At 38.0% G+C, this 17,728-nt stretch overlaps 1 protein-coding gene across 4 annotated transcripts in view; it reads right to left on the bottom strand.

Moving 5' to 3' along the window:
• Positions 1-3,570: 3,570 nt before the first annotated feature.
• Positions 3,571-17,728, bottom strand: part of COPS4 (COP9 signalosome subunit 4) — a 44,555-nt gene continuing 30,397 nt past the window's right edge. For 3 of the 4 annotated variants that reach the window (XM_064368702.1, XM_012447031.3, XM_012447030.3), the window contains 3 exons: positions 11,959-12,074; positions 9,993-10,077; positions 3,571-4,112 (listed from right to left, as the gene is read on the bottom strand). In XM_064368702.1, the coding sequence (XP_064224772.1) occupies positions 3,979-4,112; positions 9,993-10,077; positions 11,959-12,074 (335 nt within the window). In that variant the 3' untranslated portion in view covers positions 3,571-3,978. The remainder of the gene's footprint in view (positions 4,113-9,992; positions 10,078-11,958; positions 12,075-17,728) is intronic. The other variant, XM_012447033.3, reaches the window with a different exon arrangement.

Below are 17,728 nucleotides of genomic sequence, written 5' to 3'. Positions count from 1 at the left end.
TGCACTTCAGCCTGGGTGACAGACCCAGATTCCATCTCAAAAAAAAAAAGAGCTAAAGAGAGAGTTAGGCCCCAATACAATAATAGCTGAAGACTTCAACACCCCTCTTTCAGCACTGGACAGATCTCCCAGACAGAAAAATCAACAAATAAACATCAGACTTAATCTGCACAATAGATCAAATGGATCTAGTAGATAATTACAGAACATTTCATCCAATGGCTGTGGAATACACTGCTTTTCCTTGGCATATGGATCATTTTCAAGGATAGACCAATTTAATAAGAAATTTAAAAATTTCTGGAACAAACGCTAATAGAAGCATAACATACCAAAACCTATGGGATACAGCAAAAGCATTACTAAGAGGGAAGCTTATAGTTATAGTGCCTACATCAAAAAAGAGGAAAAACTTCCAATATACAATCTAATAATGCATCCTAAAGAATTAGAAAAACAAGAGCAAACCAAATCCAAAATTAGTAGAAGAAATAATAAAGATCAGAGCAGCAATAAATGAAATTGGGCCAGACATGGTGGCTCACACCTGTAATCCCAGCACTTTGGAAGGCTGAGTTGGGTATATCATGAGATCAGGAGATCCAGACCATCCTGACAAACACAGTGAAATCCCATCTCTACTAAAAATACAAAAAATTAGCAGGGCATGGTGGCATGCGTTTGTAGTCCCAGCTACTCAGGAGGCTGAGGGAGGAGAATCGCTTGAACTCGGGAGACAGAGGTTGCAGTAACAGAGCAGGACTCTGTTTCAAAAAAAAGAAAGAAAGAAAGAAATGAAATGAGAGTGAAGTAAACAATACAAAAGTCAATGGAACAAAAAGTTGGTTTTTTGAAAAGTTAAGCAAAATTGATTGATCTCCTTTAGCCAGACTAAGAAAGAGAGATCTAAATTTACCTTCAGTATTGAAAATAACGCAAAGATGAAATACACAGCATACTGAGTTGGCATTATGTGTAAAGGGGGAGAAGCCATACGTGATTAAATCATTTGGCAGAAGAGATTTCTTGTATTTTGGTCTGCATTTTCACTTCTATGATCTTCAAAACACTCACTTCACTTGTATTTGGGGAATGGTTGTGGTCTACAAATTATGTAAGTTCATGTTGTCCATCTGAAAGTCTGGTTATTTCTCAGCCATTACAATTAGGTGATTTTCTACTTTCACAGCACTAATAACAATTAGCTTTTAAACTGCTTCACCATTAAGTAGCCTCATACACTTATTGCAGCCTTTTTGCAAGGGAAGAATTTCACAGATCTCTTCCATTGTGTGGTAAGCAATGCAGCAAGAAGAAATGATATTCAGCTTCTCCAATACCAAATCTGTGTTAGTCAGGGTTCTCTAGAGAGACAGAACCAATTGGATATGAAAGGAAATATATTAGGGAACTTGGCTCATGCAATTATCGTGGCTGAAAAGACCCATGGTGAGGCCATCCAAAAGCTGGAGACCTTGAGATACAGGTCGCATGGCTCAGTTCAACTCCAAAGGCCGCAGAACTAGGAAAGCCGATGGTATAACTCCTCAAGTCCAAAAGCCTCAGGACTTGGGGGCTACTGGTGTAAGTCCTGGAGTCCAAACGTTGGCAAACCTGGAGTTCTCATATCCAAGACAGGAGAAAAGTCTGTCCCAGCTCCCAGAGAGAGACCAATTTGCCTTCTGTGTTTCTTCTCTTTGGGACCCTAGTCAAGTATTTGACGCCCATTAACAATGAGCAGAAAAAAATATTAAAAAAAATAAAATTTTTAAAAAGCCAGGCACGGTGGCTCACACCTGCAATCCCAGCACTTTGGGAGGTCAAGGTGGGCCAATCACCTGAAGTCAGGAGTTCGAGAGCAGCCTGGCCAACATGGTGAAACCACATCTCTAAAAAATAAATGAATAAATAAAATATAAACAGTGAGAACAGATCTTCCCCACTTAGTCCACTCAGACTCACACTCTAATCTCTGGAAACACCCTCCCAGCCACATCCAAAATAATGCTTTACCAGGTTTCTAGGTATTCCTTAATCCATTCAAGTTGACACCTAAAATTATGTCCACAGTCCACCCCTTGTCAATTTGGCACTCATTTGCATCCTCTTAAACCATACTTAATTTCCAAATAAAGACAAGAAGGTTATAGTTCTGCCTGACATGACATAACTAACATGATGCAACCATCCTGTGTACAACCAAAAAACACACTAATCCCCTTCCCCAGAATTTGGCTTTCAGGGCTGTTTCCTTCCTTGGCCAAGTAGTCTAATGATAAGCCCATCAAAGGCATTTATTTCTGTGATAGTGTTTTTTATTTCTAGCATTTCAAATCTTGAGTTCCCAACTCTGTGTTTACATTACCTGTCTGTTCTTGAATGTCGTCTACTTTTCCATTAGAGCCCTCAGCATGTTTTTAATCACAGTTTGAAATTGCCGGCGCTGATCATTCCAGCACTCCTGCAAGATCTCAGTCTAGTTCAGGTGCTTGATATATCTCTTCAGATTGTGTTTTTTCTAACCTTTTAGAATGCTTTATAATTTTTTAGTTGAAAGCCAGACATGATGTATCAGGTAATAGGTAATAAGGCTTTTTTTTTTTGAGACAGTCTTGCTCTGTGTCCCTGGCTGGAGTGCAGTGTCACAATCTCGGCTCACTGCAACCTCTGCCTCCCAGATTCAAGTGATTCTCCTGCCTCAGCCCCCCAAATAGCTGGGATTGCAGGCGTGTGCCACCATACCCGGCTAACTTTTCTGTTTTTAGTAGAGATGGGGTTTCACCATGTTACCCAGGCTAGTCTCAAACTCCTGGCATCAGTGATCTACCTGCTTCAACCTCCCAAAGTGCCGATATTACAGGCATGAGCCACCACGCCCAGCCAGTAATTAGGCTTTTAATATGAGGCTTTATATTAATTTGGGTAGGAGGTGCGCTGTATTTGAGGTTTACTGTAGCTGTCATCCTTACCATTTTACTTTTTTATATATATTTATTTTTACCATTTAAGAAAATATCCAAATAGTTACCATTTAGTGTTCCTACCAATAACTGACCAGCAGCCTCTTCTCCCAGTAAGCTGATCCCAATTATGATTCTCTGTATTTGCCTGTCTCTCCAGGGTTTTGAGTGGTGATTTGCCCTATGACTTTAATTCTTCCATGGATCTAAGAAAAGCCACTGATATTCCAATCTGTTCAGTTTTTTGTTTTTTGTTTTGTTTTGTTTTGTTTTGCTGTAAAGGATATGATGACTTCCAAGCTCTTTCCATGTTGGAGCTGACACTGGAAATCACCTACCTACTTTTTTAAGCCCTTTTCCCATTTTTTTTTTCTATAAAGCCCAGCTAAAACAACCCTCTGTGGAGCCTTCCCTGACTTCTCTCTGCTAATGAAGAGCTTCTCTCCATGTGCTCTAGTACTTGGAGCAAATGCAAGTAGTAAACTTACTGTCTCTTGGCTGTTTGACTCTTTGGATGCCTGGAGAACAGGCACATGACTCATCTTTGTATTTTTAGCATATGGCATAAATCAATGTCTGCTGAATCGAAGAAAAAGGGAACAAAATACTCTTCGCTAACTAAAAACAAAAGTACTACTTTTATTTGGCTCATTTCTCCATTTATTAGAATAACCACATTTGGAGAGGCACAAAGCACTTAAGTTTTACATGACTACAAAGTTATCACAAATCTCAAACTTTTTAGCCACAGATATTTCACCTACTCTGTTTAAAGAAAAAGCTTTCAAAACATCTGAGTTAGCTTAATACACAGAAACCCTGAAATATACGGGAACTACATATTTTTAAATGCTTGTACTTCCTGCTCTAAGAATGTCTTCTTTAAACGGAATCCAGCATAAAAGGGATTGAAATGTGTAAGGTCATGATGCAAATGCTTTGGAGATAGTGAAACTGATCTGCACAACATGGAAAAAGATGTGCACAGATGTCATGTGCACAGAAGTTCTGCAAGGATTCACTGAGCCATCTGAGCTTCCATGGCTTGTGCTGTCCATTCTGGTGCTGTTTGACTAATTTTCTCCAAAAGGTTATTCACTTGGAAACAAAGTGATTGGATCTGCTTGTCCCATGTTGGCAGGGCTTCTCGTGCTAAGGGAAAAATATATATACAAAATTAAAATTATTCTTTGTATTCATAGCAAAGGTGAGTTAAAAGATACATACTTTTTACATGCCTATGCTTGGAACCGGCATGTTCCTTTTTAATATCTAAAAAAAAAAAAGAAAAAAATCTATTCAAAGAAAAAAATAAAAACAATAAATACATTTATTAGCTTTTAAAAGTCTAAAAATCTTGGCTAATAAAACTGGCCTATTTAAACAACTGTTAAGAAAAGTGTTTCTTCCTTTTTGTAATTTCTAAGCATTTCAAAAGTACCCAAATTACTGGCACAAAGTATAAAACAAAACAAATACATACAGATGCATGTCATTACTATTACTAGTGAAAACAAAATAAAACCAACTAACCCAACAACCTCAACCACAACAAAAAAAGACTGAAGCTGTCTTTTCATGACTAAGGCTTGCAGATTCATAAGACACTGCCACCTACTGGGGAAAGCAAGTCTATTCACACATTTAAATCTGTCTCTACTTGACTGAAGGATAAATATCGTAACATTTAAACCCCTAAAAAAAAGTATTCTTGAATCCACAAGGGTTTTCTCTATACCAGCACTATATAGTTAGAAATAAAAAACTGAAAGGAATAACCCATTCAAAACAGCACCAAACTTTACAAAAAAAGGGCACAGATTTAGTGAAAAAGCAACCTGTAAAATATTAATACAGGGCGAAAGATAACTTGAGTAGACACAAATCACAATCCCAGGTGGAAATATACAATAATATAAAAATATCAGTCCTTCTCCTTTAATAAATAAAATTAAAGAAATTCCAAAGACAATCCCCATTTTCTATTTTGCTTTCTAATCAGGGCAAAATTATTAAAGTTAACATAAAAAATTGGTGTTTGAGAATGGCCAAGATAATTCCGAAAATGAAAATCAGTGGTGGAAGTGAGGTATATCCATCCAATGAAATGCCATTCAGCTATAAAAAGGAATGAAGCACTGATTACCTGCCATGACATGGACGAACCCTAAAGATACTATGCTGAGTGAAATCAGCCAAAAGGTCACATATTGTATGAGTCCTTTTATATGACTATCCAGACTAGATAAATCCAGAGACAGAAGATGGACTGGTGGTTTCCAGAAGCTGGGGGAAGGAAGGAATGGAGAGTAACTGCTTAAAGGGCAAGTGCTTCCTTTGGGAAGATAAAAATGTTCTGGAACTAGACAGAGATAGAGGTTGTACAACATTGTAAATGTACTACAGGCCATTGAAATGTTTACTTTAAAATGGCTACTGTTCTGTTTTGTGAATTTCCTTCTTTTTTCCTTTTCCTGTAGAAATGGGGTCTCGCTATGTTGCCTAGGCTGGTCTTGAATTCTCGAGCTCCAGCAATTCTTCCACCTCAGCCTCCCAAAGCATTAGGGTCACAATTGTAAGCCACTGTGCCCAGGCCATGTGAATTTCAATTTAGCAACAAAAAAAAAAGTAGTGGGAAGCAGTAGTTGCTTTACCAGTACTAAAATTTACTGTAAATTTATTGTATTGTTGCAGATCAGTGGAACTAAACAGAGTACAGAAATAGATCCAAACACATACGAGGAACCAAATCAGATATGTCAAAGATGACAATTCAATCAGAAAGAATGTTTTATTTAATAAATACTTGGATAATTCACTATTAACCTAGAAAAAATAGACCATAACCTAAAATTATCCATAGAAATCAACTGTAGATGGATTAAATTTCTAAATATAAAACAATAGTATTAGAAAAATTTAGGAAAACACTAGTTTTATTCCAAGGTAGGAGACTTTCTTAATACAGGAAATTCAAAAGCCATAAAATAAAACATTGACCTATTTGGGTGCAAAAAGTTTAAAAATGTGTTTATGTTATGCATTGTCTTCCAGAGAAAAGCTGCCAGAATGGAAAAAAATATTTGTAACACATATTACAAATAAAATTAAAATTATCAGCCAGGTGGCCAGGCACAGTGGCTCACGCCTGTAATCCCAGCACTTTGAGAGGCCAAGGCGGGCGAATCACGAGGTCAGGAGATCAAGACCATCCTGGCCAATGTGGTGAAACCCCGTCTCTACTAAATTACAAAAAATTAGCCGGGTGTGGTGGTACATGTCTATAGTAGTTCCAGCTACTCAGGAGGCTGAGGCAGAGGAATCGCTTGAATCTGGGAGGTGGAGGTTGCAGTGAACTGAGATCACACCACTGCACTCCAGCCTGGCAACAGAGCAAGACTCTGAAAAAAAAAAAAAAAAGGGCCGGGCGCGGTGGCTCACGCCTGTAATCCTAGCACTTTGGGAGGCCGAGGCGGGTGGATCACGAGGTCAAGAGATCGAGACCATCCTGATCAACATGGTGAAACCCCGTCTCTACTAAAAATACAAAAAATTAGCTGGGCATGGTGGCGCGTGCCTGTAATCCCAGCTACTCAAGAGGCTGAGGCAAGAGAAGTGCCTGAACCCAGGAGGCAGAGGTTGCAGTGAGCCGAGATCGTGCCATTTCACTCCAGCCTGGGTAACAAAAGTGAAACTCCGTCTCAAAAAAAAAAAAAAAACTATCAGCCAGGCACAGTACTTTATACCTATAATCGTAGCACTTTGGAAGGCTGAGGCAGAAGGATCATTTGAGGCCAGGAGCTCAAGACCAGCCTGAAGAATAACATATTTGAAATAGAAACAGACATTTAGACAAATAGTTACACAACTTAAAATAACTAGGATTAATGCTAGGAAGAAATTCAGGCTGACATGAGAACATATAATTTAAAGCCATATCTAGTCTGGAGAGTCAGGAAAATCATTTCCTTTTTATGTTTGCATTTTTTTAAAGAACATAATCTCATACTCCATGTTATGTTAAAAAGTGAAGAAAAATGAAAAATTTTTAAAAATAAAAAATAAATTTTAAAAAAAGAACATAATCATTCCAGTTCTATTAGTGAACTGGACTAGAAAGGAGCAATTGTAGATATAAGAAAGAGAGAGAAGAGAAGAGAAGAGAAGAGAAGAGAAGAGAAGGTTACTTCTCAACACCTGAAGAGGTTATGACAGCAGGGTTCAGAATAGGTTGGTGATAGTATGAAATGAAGAAAAGGACCTGGTACAGTGGCTCACACCTGTAACCCCACCACTTCAGGGATTCAGGAGGTTGAGGTGGGAGGATAGTTTGAGCCCAAGGTAAGGAATATTGGAAAAAGCTAACAATGCGGTTTGGGGCTGGCTGGCTGGTTGGTTGGTTGTGGGGGACACACCGGAAGGGAAGATAATACATTCAGTTTTTGATAAGTTCATGCTAAGATGCCCGTGAAGCAATCAGGTAGAAACACTTTAGTAGTGAACTACAGCCACGGGGCTGGGACTTAGAAGATTTGCCCTAGAAAGGTTAATATAAGCATTGTCTACATAGAGATGGTAGCTGAATCAAAGGAAATAGATGAGATTACCCATAGAAACTCAGTAGCATAAGTGGGACAAGGTCTAGGATTAAGCCCTAAGTAACTAGTACTTAAATTTAAAAGTACTACAGATTCTACAAAGATGACTATGAAGGATAGCTGGAGATACAAGAGGAAAAGTAGAATCGGATGGAAGAGATGACAAAAGTCAAGGCTGTGGTGGTGGGGAGAAGGTTCAAAAAGTAGTAAGATTAACATTACTTGATATGTTGAAAACTCAAGATAAGATTTGGAAGATATAAGAATTTTCATTGAAATGGGGGAGCCACCGGGTGCGGTGGCTCACGCCTATAATCCCAGCACTTTGGGAGGTTGAGGCGGGTGGATCACAAGGTCAAGAGATCGAGACCATCCTGGTCAACAAGGTGAAACCCCGTCTCTACTAAAAAATACAAAAATTAGCTGGGCACAGTGGCGCGTGCCTGTAATCCCAGCTACTCAGGAGGCTGAGGCAGGAGAATTGCTTGAACCCAGGAGACGAAGGTTGCGGTGAGCCAAGATCATGCCATTGCACTCCAGTCTGGGTAACAAGAGCGAAACTCCGTCTCAAAAAAAAAAAAAAAAAGAAATGGGGGAGCCATGAGGATGTGTAAATATTGATGAAAAGGAGTCAATGGAAAAAAAAAAGGATGAAAACAGACAAAAATAACTGCTAACCTCAGGTTCCTAAACCAGTGTTTTTTAGTGGGAGGGGAGAGGGACAGGGGTCACAGAAAAGGTCCAAAGCACGAGTGGAAGAAGCAGACAGGGAGATGGAAACCACCTGCAGTAAAACATGAAGGAAGAAAAAGAGTCACATCTACGTCTAAAATTAAAGTGTTTATACATCTGATAAAGAAGTTAAAATAGAGACAGGCACAGTGGCTCACATCTATAATCCCAGCACTTTGGGAGGCCGAGGAGGGTGGATTACAAGGTCAGGAGATCGAGACCATCCTGGCCAACATGGTGAAATCCTCTCTCTACTAAAAAATAGAAAAATTAGCTGGGCATGGTGGCACACCTGTAGTCCCAGCTACTCGGGAGGCTGAGGCAGGAGAATCGCTTGAACCCAGGAGGCAGAGGTTGCAGTGAGCCGAGACTGCACCACTGCACTCCAGCCTGGTGACAGAGCGAGACTCCGTCACAAAAACAAAAACAAAACAAAACAAAAAAGTTAAAATAACAAATTGAATGAGAGAAAATAAAAAATTAAAAAACTAAAAAAGAAAATATTTCATACTGATAGCTTTTTTTCCCCTTTGAAATAGGAAACAAAGTTTTCTACTGAGAGTAAATGGGGAGAAAAGTCAGAGATTTAAGAAAAAACAAAACTGAAATAGTCATTGCAAAATAGGAAAAAGAGTGGACTAGAGAAATGTACCATGAATTACATGTAGTGCTGAGGACCTTGAATTTATAGAGGAATCAGCCTGTCTGATGCCTGACTCTTCTCCAGCACAAAAAAGATTGTGCTAACTGGATGAAAATAGAAGAGTCAATGGACCAGAAACTCCAATAAGGTCAGGAAGAATTCAACTGGGAGTAATGGAGACAGACCACAGACCACTAGAGAAACAAGAAAAAGGTTATGGCCAGAGTGAGATATTTCAAATAAAAATTTTACAAGTGGAACAGTTCTGAGTACAGCAAGGTCCAGGGTGCAAATAAGGTGGGAATAAGCAGCTGAGAAGGTATCAGACAATGAAAAAGTCAAGGGATCCACTTACCTGTCTGCCTCCATTAGTTTAATGAGTTGCTGAATAGGAAATGCAACTGTCATTCCATATGCCTGATACATGGTATGTGATCAATAAATATTTGATGCATAAATGAATGAACATAAATGATATAACATAATAAATGACATAACATGCATAATGATATAACAATCTGAGTTTCAAATTTTCCTTAACGTAGAAAATCCTGCAGTAAGATTTGTGGGGAAAAAAAAATATATATATATATATATATATATATATTGGAAACAGAGTCTCTCTCTGTTGCCCAGGCTGGAGTGCAGTGGTGCAATCTCGGCTAACTGCAACTTCTGCTTCCTGGGTTCAAGCAATTCTCCTGCCTCAGTCTCCTGAATAGCTGGTACTACAGTTACATGCCACCACACCAGGCTAATTTTTGTATTTTTAGTAGAGACAGGGTTTCACCATGTTGGCCAGGTTGATCTCAAACTCCTAAACTCAAGTGATCTGCCTGCCTCAGCCTCTGAAAGTGCTGGAATTACAGGTATGAGCCACCATCCCCAGCCTCATGAATATAACTTCTTAAAAATTATTTTAAATTATTTATTTGGGAAATAAGTTCATTCCAGTAGTAAGATTCTGAGTCAAAGGAAACTGTCCAACATGTTTTAATCATAAATACAACAACAGTTCACTGTTATTTCATTATGACAGAAATATATAAAACCTCTTACTTTCAAAATGAACTATGCCATCAATCTGGTCAATAAATCCATTCATACGTCCTTCTGTTATCATTTGAGATGCTATCTTTTCCGCCTATTGGAAGGGAAAAAAAAAACTCTGAGAAACTTTATCATATCTTTTAATTATTCGCATATGACAAGAGAACTGAAAGCTTCTGCTTTAACTAACATCACTAAACTTTACATATATGTTCATCTGTCACTAGAAGAGTAAATCTTGTAAATTTGGCTATTTCTCAATTCTTGCTGCACACAAGCCATTATTTTAAGTTAATTGGGATCTGTTTTCCTTGTGAGATTTTGGACAAGAATATAACTTTTTTACCATTTTGTCCTCTGCTCAAAAGCAAATGATAATTTTTCTTCTTACTGGGATCCATACCTCTAAAAAAACCCAAACAAACTAGTTTGTATTTTATTTCAATTTCCACAGTATTTGCTACCCCAGAAACTTTAAAAATTGAAAGGAAGAATAGATGTTGAAATTCAAAAACAAATTGAAAGAATTTAAAAGACAATTAAAAGGAAGTAAAAGGTCGGCTACCTAACTCCTAAAGACATATTTAGTGTTTACTAAGCATAAGCAAACTGGATTGTGACCTGGTCATTTATTAATATTGACCATCTTCACAATCAATCCTATCACTCCTGAACAGACTGTGACTAGCATTTATTTTTAAAAATATATTCACCTCCAATAGTCTTAGCAAGAGATCATACCCTAAAATCTCAAGAAGAAAGTATCGTTTAATGGTAACTTAAACCTTGACTCCCAAATTGATCTTCCTTTACTGTGTATTGAATGTGTACAAGTGACGGAATTGTTAAGAAAATTCTAATTAAAATTTCATTGCCATTACAGTGGCTCATGCCTGTAATCCCAGCATTTTAGGGGACTGAGGCAGGAGGATCACTTGAGACCAGGAGTTCAAGAGCAGCCTGGGCAACATAGCAAGACCCTGTTTAAAAAAAAAAAAAAATTAGCCAGGTGTGGTGGTGTGTACTTGTAGTACCAGCTACTTGGGAGGCTGAGGCAGGAAGATTGCTTGAACCCACGAATCTGAGGTAGCAGTAAGCTATGATCGCACCACTGCACTCCAACCTGGGTTACAGAGCGAGACCCTGTCTCTAAAAACAAAACAGACAGACAGACAAAAAAATTTCACTGCTAGAGAAAAGGGAATGTGACTGTATGAATGTAACTGTATAACTTTTAAGGTTTACAAATTAGCTAAAAGTAAGGTTGACTGCTTAATTTTATTTAAAATTAAGAGAATATTTTGTAAATGATACCTGTAACACATTCTAAATGCTTTCCAAGCTCATTCTTATTGGATAAAAATTTTAAAAATAAAAAATTAATGCCATTGGTACTCTGTTGAAATGGATACATAGCCAACCAAACCCTACAACAAACAATAAAATTAAGTTCCCTAGTAAATCCGTCAACTTCTTAAGTTAAATCCAAGCACAGAAGCTTGGAAATAGTCTGGAGTATTACCATATCATTCTCTCAAAAAGATGAAGCATTTAAACTTTGAGTCAATCTAGGGCACAAAAAAGTAAGGCATTTATCAAAATCTTAGTCAGAAATCAAAAACTACTATATGGTAGGTTTAAACAGACACCAAACAAAGATATTCTCAGAAAATAGGTGTCATAACCTGAAACTCCTGGAAGATTTCTATTCCAGGTCACCTTGTCACAAAACACAAAAAACACCAAAAACAATTACACTAATTAAAACACCAAAAACAGTTACACTAAGACAATTACACTAATAAACACTAGGCCTATTTTAACATTTAAATAATTTATTTACATTTACTTGTGGCTTTTTATGTGTAATTCTGTTGTTGTTTCCAACATTTATCAATTATATATTTTATTTTCTCATTATCTTAATAGTTACATAGCTTAACTCCCTTTTTATGTATTGGAATCAAGAAAATACCTTAGCCGCAGGAATCTCTAAAAGAGCTCCAAGTTCTTCGAAGGTAATATTATTATATAATTTACTTGCAGACAACAAATTGTGTTCAATAACAGCTCTGTCCAAGATGCTGGAACCTTAAATAAACATAAATAAAATGGTTACAAGTTTGAAGCTAGTTTTATACTCTAAAAAGATGCATCATTTTTTCTGAAAATTTCTAGGCATGTAATAACTCATCCTCTTTACTCCTCTGATCAAAATTTTAAAAGTAACCAATGTATGCTATAGTTTCATTAATGTACAATTAAATAAAAGTAACATTTAGCAAATGAGTGATCAGCAAATAATTATTATCTAAGTAAATAAATCTAACCCTTTGGGTTTGGAATTTTGCTTGTTTATGCTATCAAATTCATTAACTTTTTTGTTTTTTTGAAACAGAGTTTCACTCTGTTGCCCAGACTGGAGTACAGTGGCACGATCTCTGCTCACTGCAACTCTGCCTCCCAGGTTCAATTGATTCTTGTGCCTCAGTCTCCCAAGTAGCTGGGACTACAGGTGTGCACCACCACACCCGGCTAATTTTTTGTATTTTTAGTAGGGACAGGGTTTCACCATGTTGGCCAGGCTGCTCTCACCTGGCCTCAAGTGATCCACCCACCTGGGCCTCCCAACGTGCTGCGATTACAGGCATGAGCCCTGGCATCTGGCCCATTAACTTTTCTTTCTACAAACAAACTTTTACTAGCAAGCAGCAGCACAACAATCACGCAACCTGTTCTGCAAGCCTGATAACTGTCTGATGTCTATTCTTTTGAGCACTCCACAAGCATCAAACCAAGGCAAATGTGAGAAACATCCAGAAGGCATGATCAGGCTAACCTTCCTGAGAGATCAGGCATAGAATCCTCTTTTAAGTGAGATCACACAGTACCTGATAACGTACTGGACCCAAGATCCCACTTTGAATGTATTAGATCACTGGGCTCACCAAATGCTTACATATTTCTGCTGAATACTTACTACCATAATGGATGCAGGGGACAAAATATACTTAGAAACATCAAGAGAAGTATTCTGAGAACCCCTTTTTCTTATAATGCCTCGTTTCTCTTTTTCCAGAATTCCACCCATGATCTGCTAGTTTTTCACTTAACTGCTATCTCCTACTCTCCCTTGCTGGTTCCTCCTTCTTTTCCTTATCTCGAATATTAAAGGGCTTAATTTTGCACCTAGATCTCTTTTTACCCCACATCGTCTCAATACCATCAAAACGCTGATGATAATGATGAGATACATATTTCTAATCTAAATCTCCCTTTTGAATTCAGACATATATAGCCAACTACCTAAATTAAATCTCCAATTCAGTAATTTACAAATATCTCAAATTTAATATGTTCAAAAAAGCAGCCAGGCACAGTAATTACCCATGTAATCCCAGCACTTTGGGAAGCCAAGACGAGAGGACTGCTTGAGCCCAGGAGTTCAAGACCAGCCTGGGCAACATGGAGAGACCCTGTCTCTACAAAAGAATTTAAAGATTAGCAGGGTGTGGTGGCACACGCCTATAGTCCAAGCTACTGGGGAGGTGGAGGTGGAGGTGGAGGGACCATTTAAGCCCAAGAGGTCAAGGCTGCAGTGAAATGCGGCATCATGCCAGCCCCAGCCTGGGCAAAAGAGTGAGACCCTGTCTCAAAAAAAAAAAAAAAAAAAAAGGACTGCTTAGCCAGGCACAGTGGCTCATGGCTGTAATCCCAGTGCTTTTGTATCCACAAAAATCAACTGTATTTCTATATACCCTCAATGAACAGGCAGAAAATGAAATTAAGAAAATAATTTTATCTAAAACAGCATCAAAAAGGGCAAAGTAAACAAACAAACAAAAAAACAAAAACAAAAAAGGGCAAAGTTCTTAGGAATAAAAATGCAAACCTTATAGTCTACAAACTATAAAACACTGTTGAAAGAAATTAAAGAAGATTTAAATAAAAAGAAAAATATGGAAGTCTAAAATAGTCAAGATGGCAATGGTCCTCAAATTGACCTACAGATTCAATGCAGTCCCACTATGAAAATCCTAGATGGTTTCTTTGCAGAAATTGACAAGCTGATACCAAAACTCATATGGAAATTCAAGGGACCAAAAAAAGCTAAAACAATCTTAAAAAAGAACAAAGTTGGATTCACACATCCCAATTTCAAAATTTACTACGAAGATACAGCAACCAAAACAGTATAGTGCTTGCATAGAGATAGACATATATATTATTGGAATAGAATTGAGGGTCCATAAATAAACGCTCACATTTATGATTGACCGATGATAAGCAAGGGTGCCATGACAATTCAAAGGAGCAAAAATAACAGTCTTTTCAACAAATAGTGCTGGGTCAACTGGATATCCACATGCAAAAGAATAAAGTTGGACCCCTACCTCACACAACATGCAAAAATTAACTCAAAATGAATCAAAGACCTAAATGTAAGTGCTAGAACTATAAAACTTTTAGAAGAAAACAAAGCAAGTTTTCTTCATGACCTTGGATTAGGCAGTGGTTTCTTAAATATGACACCTAACTATAACACAACAACAACAAAAACAAATAAACTGTACTTCAAAATTTAAAACTTTTGTGTTTCAAAGGATATCACCAAAAAAGTGAAGAGATAACACACAGAATGGGAGAAAACATTTGTAATCCTTTACTAATAAGAGATTTGTATCTAAACTACATAAAGAATTCTTACAATTCTATAATAAAATGACAACCTAATTTAAAAATTGGCAAAGGATTTGAATAGACATTCCTCTGAAGAAGATACACAAATGGCCAGTTAGCACATGAAAAGGTATTCAACATAACTACCTATCAGGAAAATGCAAATCAAAATCACACTAGAATGGCTAACTTAAAAAGGCACATAATAATAAGTGTGGAGGGGACCAGGCATGGTGGCTTATGCCTGTAATCCCAACACTTTGGGAGGCCTAGGCTTAGGCCCAGCAGTTCAAAACCAGTTTAGGCAACAAAATGAGACTCTGTCTCTACAAGATACAAAAATTATCTGGGCATGATGGCATATACCCGTAGTCCCACCTACTCAGGAGGCTGAGATGGAAAGATCATTTGAACATAGGCAGTTGAAGCTGTAGTGAGCCGTGACTGTGCCACTGTACCAGCCTAGGCAACAGAGTGAGACTCTGTCTCAAAATACTAAGTGTGGATGAGAATGTGGAGAAATTGGAACCTTCACACACAGGTGGAGGAAATATAAAACAGAGCAACTGCTTTGGAAAACAGTCTGGCAGCTCCCTAAAAGACTAATAAACACAGAGTTATTATATAACTCAGTAATTCCATTCCTAGGTACATACTCAAGAGAATTAAAAACCTATATCCTTACAAAAACTTTTACATCAGCTGGGCACAGTGGCTCACCCCTGTAATTCCAGTACTTTGGGAGGCAGAGATGGGTGGATCACTTCAGTCCAAGAATTGAAGGCCAGCGTGGGCCACAAAACCCTGTCTCTACAAACAATACAAAAAATTAGCCAGGTATGGTAGTGCATGCCTGGCTACCTGGAAGGCTGAGGTGGGAGGATCATCTAAGCCTGGGAGATCAAGGCTGCAGCAGTAAGTCATGATGGTACCACTGCACTCCAGCCTAGGCCACAGAGTGAGACCCTGTCTCAAAAAGGAAAAAAAAAAACCTTTTATATGAATGTTCATAGTAGCATTATTAATAGTCCCAAAGTGTAAACAACCTAAATGTCTACAAACTGATGAATAAACAAGATGGTACATCCATATAATTTATTTGGCAATAAAAAGGAACAAAGTGCTGATCCATATTAAAACATGAATGAACCATGGAAAAATTATGCTAAGTGAAAGAAGCCAGTCACAAAAGGCCTTATTTTGTAGGATTCCATTTATATTAAATGACCAAAATAGACAAATCTACAGAGCAGAAAGCAGATTGACAGTGATATTGTACAACTGATAATATATCAAAAACCACTGAAATGTAATTTTTTTAAAAAAACTTGCTAGCCTAGGGTTGTAATACCTTAAGCAAAAATGTCCAAAAATGTCTAAGAGAAACAGTAAGGTTTAAAATGGAAGAGGAAGAAAACAAACATCTTTCCCCGATACAGTTCCAGGTGAGAATCACTTGCTCCACAGAGATCCTATTAAGTATGTTTCTTTTCTGAAAACAATTATCAAATTAATTATATATTTTCACTTTTCTCTCATGGCCAGAAAGTTCAAGTCAAACCTGAAGCCCAATTATATCAATTCTGGAAACTTTTAAAAGTTTGTCTCGCCTTTGAATTGTGTATCAGACATCTTTTAAAAAGAACGTATAGCTGTCCAGAATACTCAGAAGACAGAATTTAAAAGTAAAAAGGAGAACCAAGAGTAGCAACAATGAAAACACATACATACTATTCACAGGTAGGCCACAAATTTAATTTGAAGCTTTCTAGCAGCCAACCAAAATAAGAAAACCAATGAGTTTATCAATTCACAGTGTGTTTAAATAAGGTAAAAAACAAATTGCTCAGAAGAATCACAACTAAGATTAAAGGCCAGAAAGGAATTTTTCCTAAGGATATGCATAAAAAATATCCTATGGAAATAAAAAGTCTCCTTTAGATATAAAGATGAGAATCAACTGACTTGCTTCTTAACACGTAAATAAATGAAAGCAACTCAACAGGAGGTCAATACAACGCCTTCACTGGTCTGGTTTAACTCAGGGCAGTAAATTTGCATGACGTGGACATCTTTCAGTCAGCCTCTACATAAATGACTCTTTACAGCTAATTTCTCTTCTCTATAGGATGACAATGAACCCAAGGCAGTGAGTCTAACAGATCTGCATATTCTTTTTTTTTTTTTTTTTGAGACAGCATCTTGCTCTGTTGCCCAAGCTGGAGTGCAGTTGTGCAGTCTTGGCTCACTGCAACCTCCAGGTTCAAGCAATTTCCTTCCTCAGCCTCCTGAGTAGCTGGGATTACAGGCACCTGCCACAACACCTGGCTCATTTTTGGTTTTTTGGTTTTTTTTGGTTTTTTTTTGAGACGGAGTCTTGCTCTGTCACCAGGCTGGAGTGCAGTGGCGTAATCTCAGCTCACTGCAACCTCCGCCTCCTGGGTTCAAGCAATTCCGCCTCAGCCTCCCAAGTAGCTAGGACCACAGGCGCCTGCCACCATGCCTGGCTAATTTTTTAATATTTTTAGTAGAGACGGGGTTTCACCGTGTTGGCCAGGATGGTCTTGATCTCTTGACCTCGTGATCCGCCTGCCTTGGCCTCCCAAAGTTCTGGGATTACAGGCGTGAGCCACCGTGCCCGGCCTCATTTTTGTATTTTTAATAGAGATGGGGTTTCACCATGTTGGCCAGGCTGGTCTCGAACTCCTGACCTCAGGTGATCTGCCCACCTTGGCCTTACAAAGTGCTGGGATTACAGACATGAGCCACCGTGCCCAGTCCAGATACGCATATTGCTCTTGACCTTTTGCATGTTTCTGGTTGTCCTACATCTATATTTTTATTATTGTGTGAGTTATTACAAACTACTTTAAAACCTCTGTAGACAATCCTAGATAAAAATATATGTTATGAAGAAGTATTCTTTCCTGGCCAAGGCAGTGTGACTTAAGCAAATACATCCCACATTGCCCTTAACTAGGAGATATAACAGTAAGTTCTATTCTTATTGGCAACACTTTACACTGAATAACCTTGGGACAAACTACTAAGCCAAATTTCGCTCT

The sequence above is a fragment of the Aotus nancymaae genome, unplaced genomic scaffold, assembly GCF_030222135.1.
Source record: "Aotus nancymaae isolate 86718 unplaced genomic scaffold, 86718_ANA_hifiasm-v0.15.2.pri h1tg000006l, whole genome shotgun sequence".
Lineage (NCBI taxonomy): Eukaryota > Metazoa > Chordata > Mammalia > Primates > Aotidae > Aotus > Aotus nancymaae.
Note: the sequence above shows the minus strand (reverse complement) of the source record. Positions and strands in the feature narration are given on the sequence as shown.